The following is a 14,966-nucleotide window of genomic DNA, read 5'->3' as shown; positions in this document are numbered from 1 at the left end:
TCCATTGGACCTAAATACTTTCATTATGGAAACAATATGGTGATTCCTGTGATTGTTTACAATTGCAGTTTTTTGTTAGTCTTGCAAAATCGCTTGCTCCTTTTTTTTCCCCATGCCCAGACAGAGCATAAGGTAGTTATTGCATGTCAAATGAATGCATATAGTTATATGTTAGAAGTGTTTCTGACTGTGAGAAGGCTTCTTTCTAATCTGCCTGAGTGTCTTGAGTCTGCAGGTCATTATTTTGGTTACTAGCACAAAGTAACCCCAGCAGCTTTAGAGGAAAGGAAATTGCCACTCAACCAGTATCACTCCTGATAGAATGGGGAGTGGAGACTTAGATTTTAAAAAGAAAAATATAAAAATGTAGAAGCGAGCTGATGCAGAGTTGGTTTTCATATTGTGCATTGCTGGATTATCATCTCTGTGTGTGCTTTTTCTTGGAGAAATAATGTTTCTTCACTGACTGGTTTAATAAAAGAGGATTTATATTAGCTACCTTCCCAGCAGACCCCTAAAGCTTGTGTAACTCTCCCTAGAATATCATGATGAAAGGTATGTGTCTAGAAACAGTGTGTCATTTAACATTCTTGTTCCCTGTGATTTAATAGAAAATATGTGGAGAAAGTATATAGTATGCTTTTAACACAGCAATGACTCTGATATGATGCTGGTCATGATGTGTGTTTGTTGTGGGTTTTTTTTTTTAATGGTATCTGCCTCAGTAGGACTGGTTTATTATTTCCAGATGTTGGTATACGTGATTTTGGGCCAAGTTTCTGTCTCTGTCTGTGCACAAACTGGAGGACAGAGTTGGTCACTATGGTGATGCCATGGATGAAGCTTATGAGGTCTGGTTGTCCTGAGACCATCTCCATATCTGTGTTTACCATTCTCAGGCATAGCTCTGAGAATGGTAAATTCCCCAGCAAGGGAATTCACCCAGCTGCATTATACATGCTTTGGAATAGTCCACCAGGAAAAGATGTTGGTGACTGTCCCAGAAATACATTGCTCTGAAAAAAAAGAGAAACTAAATCATTGGGAGGAATTACCTTTCTGAGCTGCCCATACCAGGACAGTCATTTAGTTCAGAGGGATGTGCAGGACACTGTCCCAGTATACCATTAAGCCAAATACCATGAGTGATAACGTTATTCTTTATGCCTTTATGTATAATTAGAACCTGTCATAAAAGACTAGAAGCACGTTTTTATCAGTTTTGATGCAAGTATAAATCAGGAGCAGTTCTGTTGGCATTACTGTAACAGTAAACTGCAAAGTATCTCTTACCAAGAGACAAATTTAGTTTTATGTGGAAGTGCTACTGTACCACGGGTTTCAAGGAGTTGTGATTCAGTGTGACCCATATCACATTGTCCACAGTGTTTCAGTTTTGAAGCAGTTCCCCCAAGACCAGTTGAGATCATGAAACTGGAAGCATTTTTCATTCTTGTAAGGTGAAAACTGTCATAGAAGTGAATGTGATGACTGGCAAAGCAAGTTACATTCTCAGTGCTTTAAAAATGGTGAGATTTTGTTTGTCATTTGTTGTTGAAGCTATCTGATGAGTTTTCATTTTTGCTGATGTTATGCAGTTTTGAAGCAATAGCTTTGATTTTTAAGTTCCCCCATACAAAGTTTTAATTGACAGTATGTGGTTTAGGATGAAATGAAAAACCTCTTGTCATGATTGTTGATTCAAGCATAGTACAGGGAGTGCTGGAAGTCTAAAGGTAATTGAGTTCCTGAAACGGATTAGTGAATCAGGCCTCAGCAAAGGAGTGGCCATCCTGTCATTAACACCAGCCACTTTATTGCCTAAGCAGAAAAGATGGTCTTAGAGCACAATGATTTTGTCTAGAGTTCTCCCATTAGCATCAGCCTCTGAAGGATCCAAACCTAAAATGCCTGTGCTTGATCACTACTGAAAATAAGGTGAGCCTGCTCCTTTGTCTCCTGTCAATAAAGGAAAAGCTTCTTTATTCCAAGGAAGTAGTGGTAATGTTGTTTGTAAATGTTTACAAAAGCCTAAATTTTTATTTCTTTGATCATTTCTGTTAGCTTTTGAGTAAAGATAATGGTTAATTAGATAGCAAATACCATCAAGAACCAGGATGCAAAAAAAAAGTATTTCATAGGGTTGATTCACTGCAGTATTTTGTGAAGGTCAGGTCTTATAGTTTTCTGTTTTTCATTCTTGTATGTGAGAATACATGAGAAAACAAGTCTGTTCATCCCCTAGCATTGCAGAGTCTTCAGTCATATTTCTAAACAGAGAAAGAGGGAAAAAATAAGCTCTTAGCAGAGCTGTATCTCTTAAGAGAAGTTAAACAGTGAGATACAAGCTTTGTACTTTGTATTTTGGAAGGTTACAGGAAGATGAAAGAGGAACAGCCTTGACTTTTATTGCAGGATACTGAACAGAAGATTCTCCAGACACAAAATGTTTAGGAAGTTCTTGTTTGTTCTGATTCTGCCTGGGTGAGTTAAAGAACAGTTTCATCTGGCTGCACAGTAGAATAATTTTTTAGATGAGTCTTAGAGGTGAATTTGACCAGAATGTGCGTGTGCTTCGACAGAGACCTTCAACATGAACATAAGACTTGAGATAATGAGTTGTTTGCTGAATGTTTTGGTTGAATTTTCTCTGAATTAATTAATTTTATGCAGATTTCCTGAATATATGGAGAGGAGTGGGAAACATTATTTAATGTGATTCATTTTGTTTGCATATTTAGTAGAAAATAGCTTATAAAATACAGTGTGTTCTTTTTTTCTTGAAGGAGCTTTAATTGCAGTGAGTACTGTGTTTCAAAGTGTCTCTTTTGAAGATGAGTTTTATTTGCTGCTCAGCTTGTCGCTTTAAATAAAACTCCTTGCATATTCTGATGAATATTTGCAGGTGATGAAGGGAGTCAAACCACATAAGAGCACCAGGTGTATTAATGTGGGGAAGAAAGTAATTACCTGAGCTGTAAAATTCTGGACTTAACCTGCTTATTATTGCAAACTGGGACATTGGCTCCATGCCATCTTCAGGTGTGTCAGTCACAGGCTCAGTCTATGCAGCACTACTCACCTATGTTTTTAAGGGCTTTTAGATAAACAGATGGCTGCCACAGAGTATTTGAGGCTGGAAGTTTTGGGTCTTAGTAACAAACAACAAATTGTAGGGCAAAGTTGACTGTTTAAAAGTACCTTCATTTCCTGCCAATGACACTTAACTGTTCCAAGGCTACTTTAAAGTCTTCTTTCCCTGATCTTTGTCAAGGAAAGAATTTCTGGACTGGAATATTCAGGATCTCAGTCTTTGAATATTACTCAAGGGTCATGTCAGAGATGACAATAATCTCCCTGGAGCTAATTCCAAAACTTCTTGGATTTTGCAGATATGGAAAAATGACTGTTTACAAGGTAATGATTGGAATATCCCTCCATCATGCCATCAGGAAAAGTTAAAGCAAGCACTTCTCTGCTGATTCCATGTGACTGCTGCTTACCAACAAATTAGCTTGCATGATAGTCTTTCACATATTTGGAAGAGGATTTTTTTGTGGCCACTTACATCCTATTGTGGGGACACAGGGTCTAGCACACCAAATTTTTCTTTGCTAAGGTAGGTGTTACTTTCTTGTGGATATTAAGAAGAAAGCAACACCTTTTTCTCTTCCTTTTTGCCCCTCAGCAAAGCCTCAGGCAACTGTCTTCAGAAGAATTTAGTGCTAGGCACACACTGCCTTGTAAAATTTTCATGGACATGATTTTGGTTAAGGAAAACAGTGGAACACAGATAATCCCGTAAGAATTGGCCACTGATAGGGGAGGATTTTTGTATTGCTATGCAGGTTTAACATATATTGTGTTATTTAATCTAATATTGCACAGAATGAAATGTTTATTCTCTATATTTATTCACAAAATCTTTAGTACTAAAACAAAAGTCTAATTGAAGCAGCTCCTCTCTATCCTGTCACTCCTAAGTGTATAGATTTAGTGATAATATACTTTCTTTCTTGTACAAATATGAGAGCAAACAAAGCTGTAATGCAGTAATTTGTTCAGTCAGGCTCACTGTTGAAACCATTCCACTGCCAGCTTAGGTTAGATGGAACAACACAAAGTCTATGCTCTTGCTTTTGTAAGAACAATGCCAAGTATTTCCCTGTAAAGAAGATGAAGAGACTATAAAAAAGTGGTGGCTTCACAATTGCTAATAGTTGTACACAATCCAAAAAAAATCTAAGTCTACTACTGAATTTCTGAAGGTGGGTCAATAAAAGTAACAATCTTCATACAGTTTTGTGGGAAACAGGAATTATTTCTGTGCAATACCATAGTTATCCTTCTTATTTGTTCTATGTGGTTTGCAAAAGTGAACACCTCAATAATTTAAAACAGAGAACAAATATGGATAAGTTTTGCTTGCTGATTTCTTTTTGCCACAGAGATGAGCACTGAAGCTATGGCAATTGCTTAGAGGCCCCATTGGTAGCTACAGGAGCAGTTAGATAAAGATTCTAAATTGTCGCATAGTTTTTTTTCCTACTTGACTTATATGCACATTTTGAATGTTATACAGTGGCTGTAAAAATGTAGCAAAGTGAAAAAGTTGGTTTTAAAATTTGATCATACAAGATTTATTGAATTCCCATCTTTACAACTTAAGAACCTCTATTGGGGTAGATATTTTAAAGGAACAGAGAAGTTAATTCCTTAATACTTCAAAAAATGAGTCACTTAAAAAAAATTAAGTTGTCTAGTTAGGGGTTGGGCAGTTTTTAAGGCTAGCATATTACACATTATATTTCATCTTATAATTGCTAGAAAATTCTGGTAAAACAGTAGCAAACTGATGGGACCAGTCTTGAATTTGTCATTGATGTGTATTTTTTCTGTATCCTTAGGGAAATGAAGTCTTTCAGGGGGGCTTTCAAGAGGAAGAGCTAATAAATTGCTCTGAAGTTGATACAAGCTTCTCTGGGAAAAAGAGCAGGGCCTGGAAAGCCTGTGATAGAGAGCAGCTGTTTCCAGATACTTGCATTAAATCTCAGACGTGCTTTCCTGCCAGCTACTTCAGTGCAGAAGATTAACAGACATGTCCATAGCACTCAAGCAAGTCTTCAATAAAGATAAGACTTTCCGCCCAAAACGTAAGTTTGAACCTGGAACCCAGAGGTTTGAACTTCACAAACGAGCGCAAGCATCTCTCAACTCAGGTGTGGACTTGAAAGCAGCTGTGCAGTTGCCCAGTGGAGAAGACCAGAATGACTGGGTGGCTGTTCATGTTGTTGACTTCTTCAATAGGATCAACCTCATTTATGGAACTATCTGTGAGTTCTGCACGGAGAGGAGTTGCCCAGTGATGTCTGGAGGCCCCAAGTACGAGTATCGGTGGCAGGATGACTTGAAGTACAAGAAGCCCACAGCACTGCCTGCACCCCAATATATGAATCTTCTCATGGACTGGATTGAGGTGCAAATCAACAATGAGGATATATTTCCCACAAGTGTAGGTAAGCATAAGGAAGAAGTCCTAAAGCATAAACTGCCTTTCATTCTTGTACTAAGCATGTTCTCTTCCCACATATTTAGGGACATAAAAGCTGTTGAACAGCAGGTGGGTAGTAGGAGGGATCAGAAATAGTATGTAGTTTATGAAATATTAACTATGGTTTCTAGGTATGGTAGTGTTTGTTAGCCTTAAATGTTTATCCCTAATGAGCCTCTGAGTTTAATCACTGAGTGTGATCAGCATTGCATTAATACCTTCTTGAAAACTAATCAAATGTGTAAGGCTTTGCACTTTGCCCAGCTACTTACATACAGAATGGATGGAAAGCAAAACTGGTCAGACTGCTCTCATAGTGTACATTTATGAACAAGACAGTGGAGAATCAAGAATGCAATGAACTTAGCCCTCCCACCCTCTCTTGATTTCTCCTCCAAAACTCACAAGTTGTTAATTATTCTCCAAATAATTATTCTCCAAATTGTTTTCAGTACTACATATAACTGATAAGCATTGTTATTATTTAAGCAGACAGCCTAGATGAGAGAGCTGTTAACAGCTTCACAAATTTCCTTTTATAATATTCTCTCTGAAGAGTGGCACAAGTAGGTTAAAGTATCCTTGCTGTAAGTGGAAGAATGCATTGTGTAGTGTAGACAGTATAAATATTTAGCTATGGCTGCATGCAACAACAAAAAAGTTATGCTTTCGAAATGTACTTGCTTGATTTTTAGCAGTTTTAATTAATGGGTCCTGATTTACTATTTTCAAATGGAAACGCTGGGGGCTTTCTGTAAGAAATGCAAGTTGTGTATTAGTTGTCCCAGATGAGTAACAAACAGGAAGAATGCCATATGTTTAGATAAGATCAGCCCAATATTTTGGAGTTTATAGGCAGCTAGGTCCTGCGACTAATTGGTAGATCATGCATCGAGAGTCTGTGTCTATCAGTGTTTCCAGACCTTTGAAATACCTTACACTTGGACTTGATGGCTATCTATCCAGACAAATCTGTGGTTTGTTTCATAGTTTCTATCACTTTTCTGTTCTACTCTAATAGGTAGAAAGGATGCGTTAATTACATTTTTAATCTGGACTTTGACAACATGGCAAGAAGATGGATGATATCAGAAGAAGCAGTATCATATATTTTTTGTAGGTGAAAAATGGGTTTGATTTCTCTAGCATTGGTTGCTTTTTGTTTCTTCAGGGTAAATGATTTTTGGAGTTGAAGATTGTTTGAAGGTGCAGAGAAATAGATGATTTTGCTTCCACTGGTATTTCTGCAGGCTTTCGTTATACCAAATTTCTTCCTTGGAGTATTCCAATATTGTTCTGGTTTTGTGTCATTTACATAAGTAGAAAGTGTTTGTCAGCAGATATGGGGAGCAGGTAGCACAACTGGTGTGCTGATGGGTTTTACTGAACCAACTAATAATCTCTAACACACAAGCATTCAGCCCTAGATGCTCCACCATTATATTTGTAATAAGACACTTCTGAAGGAATTTTTGTCCTGATGGTTTACCTATTGTAAGCTAAGAATGACATCAATAAATACTCTCAGTCTACTTCTCCCAGCAGCTTCTGCTGTTGTCAATTGAATCAAACATGAAACAAATGAAGGAGGGGAAAGACGTCTGGTCTCTAAAATGGGGCTGGACTCTGCTAAAAGTAAAAACAGGAAAGCCCGATGTTCATAAAAATCTTTGTCTTACTCTGAATTGATCCAAAGGAAAGGGACAAGTCTGCTTGTATTGCTTGTATACTGTGCTGTGTTCATATTACAGACTGACATGATTGGACAGTCCCGTAAAGAGATTCTATAGATACCTTTAGAGCATTATTAGAGCAGCACTTGTACCCCTATTACTTTCTTGCCTCCTCTCCAGCCTTTGTTGCAGATACCATGCTGGCCCCCTGCATATTTCTCATTTTCTTTTTGATTAGCCGCTTTCCATATGAAACTGTTGATAAAATTGTTTGGGAGCCTTTAGATCTTTCAATTCAGAGACAAATATATGCTATGTTGTATTTAGTATTCTGGGTATCTCTTATGTGAACAAGTCCCTACTTAGGGGACATGCAAAGGGAAGTTTGGATCTGTTCCTGGGGTAACTTGCCTTACAAAAGGATCTTTTTGGTTGATTTTCATATCAGTCCCAAATTTGGATGTGATACTACCTGTAAACCTATCTGAGTAATGCATTATAAAGCTGTTGAATGAAATTCACTGAGCGTGTGTATTGTTACCTGTGCTGCATTTCACAAGTGATCAGAGAGGGAACCTTTGTTGCTGTGTTAGGTACTGTTTATTCCTACCTGTTCTGCAGCAGCCTTTTGGTTAGCCTGTGCACCATAGGCATAGTGCTAATTAAAATATCTATTTTCATTCACATAAATTAATGGCGATGAATATGACAATTCTTCATTCTTCACAGCAGCTGAAATAAATTTTGAAAGGTGATATACTCAGAAAACAAAACAGGCTTATATATGACCTTACTAATAGGACAACAGTTTTAAAGTATTGAGTGGCTGTAAATTAGAGATTGCTTCATTGCTTTGAATCTTTCTAGTCTAAAGATAATTGTTCTAGGAACAAAAATGTGTCCAGTGGATGGTATTTGGGCTGTCTTTTTCATTAGCAGATAAGTTTAATGAGGAGATCCAGAGTTGGGTTAGTAAGTGCTGTTCACAGAAACCCTGAACACACTTTTCTCAGCTTAATCCTATTAAATTTTTCCTCTTTCATTTAGCATGTCTCATGCAAACTATCTAAAGAAGGATTTCAAGAACTGTAATTAAGTGCAGCTTTCAAGGTGTCATGGTTTGACACTGGCACAATGCCAGTGCCCCCATGAGGATACCCTCTCCCTGGTTTCTGCTGTGAGATGTGACCAGGAATAAGCAAAGCAGGCTCCTACTTAGGGAAGAAAGAAAACAAAACTTTATCAACTACACTACAACTATGGATAAAAAGGAACACACACACAGGGAAAATGAAAACCTTACAAATACATTTCCTCCTCCCCCCACCAAATTTCCAACACAATACATCTATTCCTCAAATCACCAACTCTTAGTCCAGAACCACCCTTCAAACAATCAACCCTCAGTTCATCAAGAGGAGAGGAGTCCTTCTTGTACCATGGGCTTCCCCTGGAAACACAGCTGAAGCCTCGTGTGTTTCTGTGTCACTCGTGGCACCGCCCGGAGTACATCTGCTGTTGTGACTTCTTCCTTTTCATGTCCAGTGCTCTCACCACTGAACACGGACCAGAGCTGCTTCTAGGGTTGTCTTTTTAAGGATGCTCTGTCCTGATCCAAAAAAGGCACAGTCTCTCCTTTGGGACACCTGTCCCCACAATCTCTCCTTTGGGACACCTGTCCCCCCCATATTTTTTCACCCCCTGGGGCCGAGGGGCACCAACACTGAACCCTCTTGGTTCTGAGGCCATTGCCTCCCCCTAGAATGCAGTCTCTGTGTCACAAGGAACATGGGTCTGTCCATGGCTATACAAAAAGAGTCCAGCAAAAGCCACTCCATCATCTCTTCCCACTATGATTCTTCTCTACTCTTCCACTATTTCTCACTCTCCCAGACCTCTCTCACACTTGCACATTTCCTTCCTCATCTTCCACTCTATCAATGTTCTGTAAAGTTCTCATTCTCTGAAAAGGGGCCAAAAGCTCCTACCAGCAGCCGGCTGAACCCCCCCCCCCTTCTTCTCCATCCCAGCCGATAAACAGGCCCGTGTTTATCAAGCTTCAAGGTTACAGTCCCAGGCAGCGGCTCTCTCTCTCTCTCTCTCTCTCTGTGTCTCTCGGGGGGGCTGCCCGATGGCTCCCGGTGTCTCTCTCTCTCTCTCTTCCACCCTTCCACCCCCGGGCTCAGGCCTACCTCTCCCGGCCACATGGCTTTCCCCTCCCCCTGCCCAGCCAGCAGCTGGGCCAGGGCAGAGACCCGAACTCTTTCCCGCCGGAAACCCAAAGAGGAGGCTCCCAGGGGAGAGCTCTGCTTTTAACCCCGTGCTCTCAGAGGCGTGTCCAATGTACCAATAGCCAGGTTAAATGCCAATATTAAAGCCTGAATATCCATTGGCCAAAACACAGCATCCCAAAAAACACATTTCCTGTCAAACCACCACACAAGGAAAATAATTTCAGAGTAGGAATAGCCAGGTTTGGTGGGATCTTCATTTTGTGGTGGGGGTTTTCCTCAGTGGTAAAAAAAAAAAAAAACAAACAACAAAAAAACAAACCAAAAAAAACCCCACAAATGCAATTGAGTTATAAATTGTTATAAATGTTATATTTAACCTTGTCAGTGTTTATACTGGCACAATGGCCTATGGCCTCTTACCAGTCATCTGTGGTCTGATTTCCTTTCTGCTTTCCCCTGTCCTTCTGATTTATTCATTTGATTATGAAGAGCCTTATCCCTTAACCACTCTCCCACTTACAGGGAGCTGGTTGCATGGAAAAAGAACTGTCAAGAATTGTGTGCATGTGATAAAAGCAGGTGCTGAATATCAAGACCGCTTCTTTGTATAGTAAACTTGAACAACTGTTTTTATAAAATAGCCTCACCATCTGTAGAAGATTGTATACATGATTATGTTCTTATGTCCTTAGTGGATGAGAATGCAGTAATAGAACAGAGTCTGTACACCTGCTCAGCCACTACTGAAGCTATCCATCTCCAAAATTAGTTTTTGTAATGTGCCTGGTGTTTATTTAGCTTTAGAGTAAATTCTTTGGTAAGTACTAGTTTCTCTTTAGGGCACCTACTAGTCTCACTGTTTAACACTTTTCAAGGAATATATTTCTCAGCCTTTGGTAAACAGTCTGAAGAAATAATTTGGAATGGAAAGCAGTAGATTCTAGGAAAAGATGCACTTTTTGTTGAACTGTACCAGCTTTCACCAAATGAGTTTTGGCAACCTCAAAAAAAGGAGCTAAGAAAGATTTTTTTCTTGGAAAGAATTCTCACAGAAGAATTCTATTTTTCTGTGCTCCCTTTAAATCCTGATTTCAAAACACGATAAATTAATTTGCTTTAGGTTCTTTTCTGTACTTATTGCAGCCTTAAAATGAGAGTAATTATGTCTTGTTGGGATTCCATTCACTGAAAAGGTTTTTTGCTGAGGTTTTTTCTGTTGTAAGAGTCACTGGGAAAGATACACAGAAATTTAAGGCCACAGGGCATTATGTCATTTATTGTAATCTGAACACCAGCATAACACAGGCCAAAGAACATCACCACATGATTTCTTCATCTGGTCCACAGATTGAAATGAGAAGATGGTCAAGCAACAGAAAATGTTGCTGAAACTAACAGAAAATTCACTTCTTTTTTGGCTTGACATAATGAATTTTTTTTCCCAATAAAAAAAATTTGGAAAAAAGAAGAAGAAAATTGAAGAAAAGTAGTTGACAGAGACCAAAGGTTGTGCCATCTCCATCCTTCAGGGTTTTCAAGACCAGTCAGAATAACACCCCAGGCAACCTAATCTGATGGGATGCAGACTTCCCAAAACCAGTGCTAGCTTTAAATATTCATGATTCTTAATTCCAATTTCAGCACTGCCAGGCTGCCTAAGGAACTAAAAGAGCTAAATTTATTAAAACCTGATTAAGCAGTTTAAGAAACCACAGTTTGACATTTAAAGGATGTACAAAATCACTTTTAAGGTATGAGAGTTCTCGTATAGGAGGATTTTAAAAGTTATTAATTAATCAAATAGCCTAGTCATGGCTGATCAAAATAAAAATACTTCAAACATATTTAAAGCCTAGGACTTCAGCTGAAAAATTAATGTATCTTTATCAATACTTTGGCTGTTCCGTGTTTGGCTAGCAATTTTGCTATCTAACAGCTTCAGGTTTTGCAAAGAGCACGTGTGTGATGCTGCTTTCAAAGAAAGGAGCCTAGTATGTCACAACAATTCACCTACAAAAGCAGACCAAGATTCTGGAGGGACTTTGTAGATATAATTCAAAATTTTCTATGGTTTCCTACTAATATTGTGGTATTGTAGAATTTTTTACAGTTATTATTGTAGAATTTTCTACAGTTTTCTTTTATTACAGTTATGCCTGTCTTTTTCTGTTCAAAAGTATGAGGAAGTGTCCATAGTGTGGGCAAAGTGGTGCTTGCTGGCATTTCCTGCATACACTTTTTGTTCATTTTTTTGCTGCTGTTGCAATTGCACTATCTAGGAACTGCCATTGTTTCAAGCACACCCACCCCACAATCAAAAATATGCAATCTCTATAGCTGGTATGTTTCCATTTTTTTTAAGAAAAAGCTTTGCCTGGGAGCAAAGGGAGAGGTCAGATTGCTGTCTGTTAACTGGTAATTCAGTCACCCAGTGCTAGATGCGTATAGCTATAGTCTACCACCTGAAGACCAGTGTAAAATCCAAACAATCCTTTCTGCTTGATCTTTGCACCTGTCACACTATTGATGAATTTGGTCTGTAGAAGGGTTTTATTTTGTAAGGTTTACCTGCTTGTCCCTGTTGCTGCCCTTTCTTGGTCACTCCTTCAACATGGATGTGCCTGCCAAGAGCTTTGAATTATTCTTTATGTCAATGAAATAAAGAAAATTCTGCAAAATACAGACTGTCCTATGGCTACAGCTTTTTTCCAGTTATTAAACTTTATGAATTCTGTGCCTATACAAATGTTATAGCAGCAGCACAGCTATGCTCTTAGAGAGTTTGGTGTCTTGAAATATATGTGCTTGGAAAATATCAGGTAGATATTTTACTATTAGATTACACATTTGAGCTTCCTCCTCCTTGCACCTTTTTCCTGCCCCTGTGGTTCAGGATCTAACAGATGATTCAAAGTAACCTAAGCTGGCATATGAACCAGCCCACAAACCTAGCATGCTTCAAGAGTATCATCACAAAAGATTGATGAAAATTGTATTAAGTCCATCTGGATGGTGAGTGATTCAGTTTAGCCGTTAGCAATCTGGTCTTCTTAGCTTTGAATTACTTTCTTGCTGACTGATTACATCTTGGAGGAATTTGATTCCCTATTTGTATCTGATATCTAAAATGCCTTGATTAGTTTAAGTATCCTACTTTTACAATAATAGGGACTGAAGCTTGGTAGTAGTCTAGACTAGTAGTCTGGTCCTGAAGCCATATCACTGACAAGCCTTCCTCAGTGTACCTCCTTGGTCTGTTGCTCTGTGCATCATTTGAGGTACCTAAAGGTCCACTGCCAGCTCAGACATATGAATTAACCCATTCTGCAATCTAGTTTTGATTATAGAAGAAAATACGTGCAGTAGAAAGTAAGTGCAAATCTATTAGTGTATTCTCTGCTTTTCCATGGGAAGGATTTAGCACTGCTGGTACGAAGGAATGCTGTCTCACCTGGAGAATGTGTACTGGGAGTCTGATGCCTTGTGTGACATGTTTTCGGTATTGTGGTAGTCATTAAGGGCTACAAAGCACTTTTACTAACAGACTAAGAAGCAGGTCTCAGTGGCTTTCTTCCTTCATTCTCCATGTCTCAAACTTGAGGGAAATAAAAGGAAATCAACTTAAGTGGTGGCATGAATGGTGGTGGAGGGAAAATTTGAGAGGAAAGGGATGTATTAACTGGCTCTGCAAAGGTTTCAGGATCTCTGCTCAGTCTGATGCTGGTTTTGGAGGAAGAAAAAAGTACAGAACACCCACAAGAAATGGTGTCCCATGTAGGAACTGGGGTGGTTTGTCCAATATCTGCCATCTCCTTTGTTCTTGAGGAATTCAGCTTTCCAGCATGTTGTCAGTACATATGTTGTGGGACATTACTTAAATTAGTCTCTCAGAGATTCAGAAATGCCATGACCACAACTTCTACCCTAACTGAACTTGTGACTTCTTCTCTTTATCCGCCTTCACAGCACAGCCAATGTCTACAATGTTTAAGTAGGCATGCTGGGGTTGAGCTTGTGCCCAACTCAAAAGGTGTGGGAAATGTGATACCTTGAACATACTTTACCTTGGAAAGTGGGTTTTTGTGAACTGAGCACTCTGCATTCTGCAGTGATGTGTGAATTCCTTCCTGTGATGAACAAGAAGAATAGCTTCTTATGTAAAGCCTTCTAAAAAAGACTTTGTGTCACAGGCTGCGAGGCAGAATGTATGTAGGAGAAGAATTTACATATCATAATGACTTTGCTGGTTCATTGTTTGGAACACAAACAAAATCAGATTCACAGGAATAAATTTTTTTAGTGACTACCTCTTGCTTGTTTTTTTGCCAAATTGAAGTTGTTGTTTAAGCTCAGAAATATTGTAGAAAATATTGTAGAAAATTGCTCCATGAAAAGTAGTCCCTACTTTGAGAAATGTATTTTCATCCTCAAGGTCAATCTTCTGAGCATAACACTGGTACTTTGGGGCATGTTTTATGCACAATCTGGCCCAGGGAAGAGATGTATGCCCTGATAACACAGCATCATCAGCTGCACCCAATATATGGTAACAATCATCAGAATGAAGTGTGATCATAGAGGCATGAAAATAAAATAATTTAGTCCTAATTGGTTTAAACAACAACCTCAATTTGATTTCACTGTTGAGTGGCTGGAGTGACGCTTAGTGTGGCTCTTAGGGAACTTTTGGAAGTCCTAAGTCTAGGAGAAGATTTTTGCTTCAGACAGAAACATCAATACTCTCTTTTAAGTTTCTCCATCCTCTTTCATTTAGAAATTTGGCCTTCTAAATTCATATAGATTATGAATATATGATATATGGAGCAAAAGCAGAAACTTTAGGAGGGAGAAAACTTATTAGTCGCTTTTAAATGAGGTTCTCATGTATTTTATAGGTATTTTTTGAAGAAAGTCAAATATGTATGTAGAAAATACTTGGATAAAAAAAACATTGTGCAGCTAAAAGCCAAAAATAATGTGGCCAGCAGGACCAGGGCAATGGTGAGGTCCACCTTGAATCCTGTGCCTAGTTGTGGGCCTCTCCCTACAAGAAAGACATTGAAGTGCTGGAGCGATTTCAGAGAAGGGCAACAAGGCTGGTGAAGGGTCTGGAGCACAGGTCTTATGTGGAGTGGTTAGGGACCTGAGTGTGTTTAGTCTGGAGAAAAGGAGTCTGAGAGGGGCATTGCTCTCTACAGCCCCCCTGGTTGCAGCCAGGTGAGGGTCAGCCACTGATCTCAGGTAGTCAGCAACCAGACAAGAGAAAATAGCCCCATGTTGTGCTAGGAGGAGTTTTGATTGAATATTGGGGGAAATTGCTCCATGAAAAGCATTGTTAAGCATTGGAACAAGCTGCCCAGAGAAGTGGTTGAGTGATTTGGAGGTATTTAAAAGACATGTAGATGTCATGTAGAAGGTACTTGGACACATGTCTTAGTGATGAACTTGACAGTGCTAGGTTTATGATTCGACTTGATCTTAAGGGTCTTTTTTTTCAAACCTAAATAA

The 14,966-nt window shown here is 38.9% G+C and overlaps 1 protein-coding gene across 1 annotated transcript in view; it reads left to right on the top strand.

Moving 5' to 3' along the window:
- Positions 1 to 4,922: 4,922 nt before the first annotated feature.
- Positions 4,923 to 14,966, top strand: part of MOB3B (MOB kinase activator 3B) — a 48,644-nt gene continuing 38,600 nt past the window's right edge. Inside the window, exon 1 of the mRNA XM_066569455.1 lies at positions 4,923 to 5,516. Within this exon, the coding sequence (XP_066425552.1) occupies positions 5,099 to 5,516 (418 nt within the window). The 5' untranslated portion in view covers positions 4,923 to 5,098. The remainder of the gene's footprint in view (positions 5,517 to 14,966) is intronic.

The sequence above is a fragment of the Molothrus aeneus genome, chromosome Z (genome assembly GCF_037042795.1).
Source record: "Molothrus aeneus isolate 106 chromosome Z, BPBGC_Maene_1.0, whole genome shotgun sequence".
Classification (NCBI taxonomy): Eukaryota; Metazoa; Chordata; class Aves; order Passeriformes; family Icteridae; genus Molothrus; species Molothrus aeneus.
This window is presented reverse-complemented; position numbering and strand designations above follow the sequence as displayed.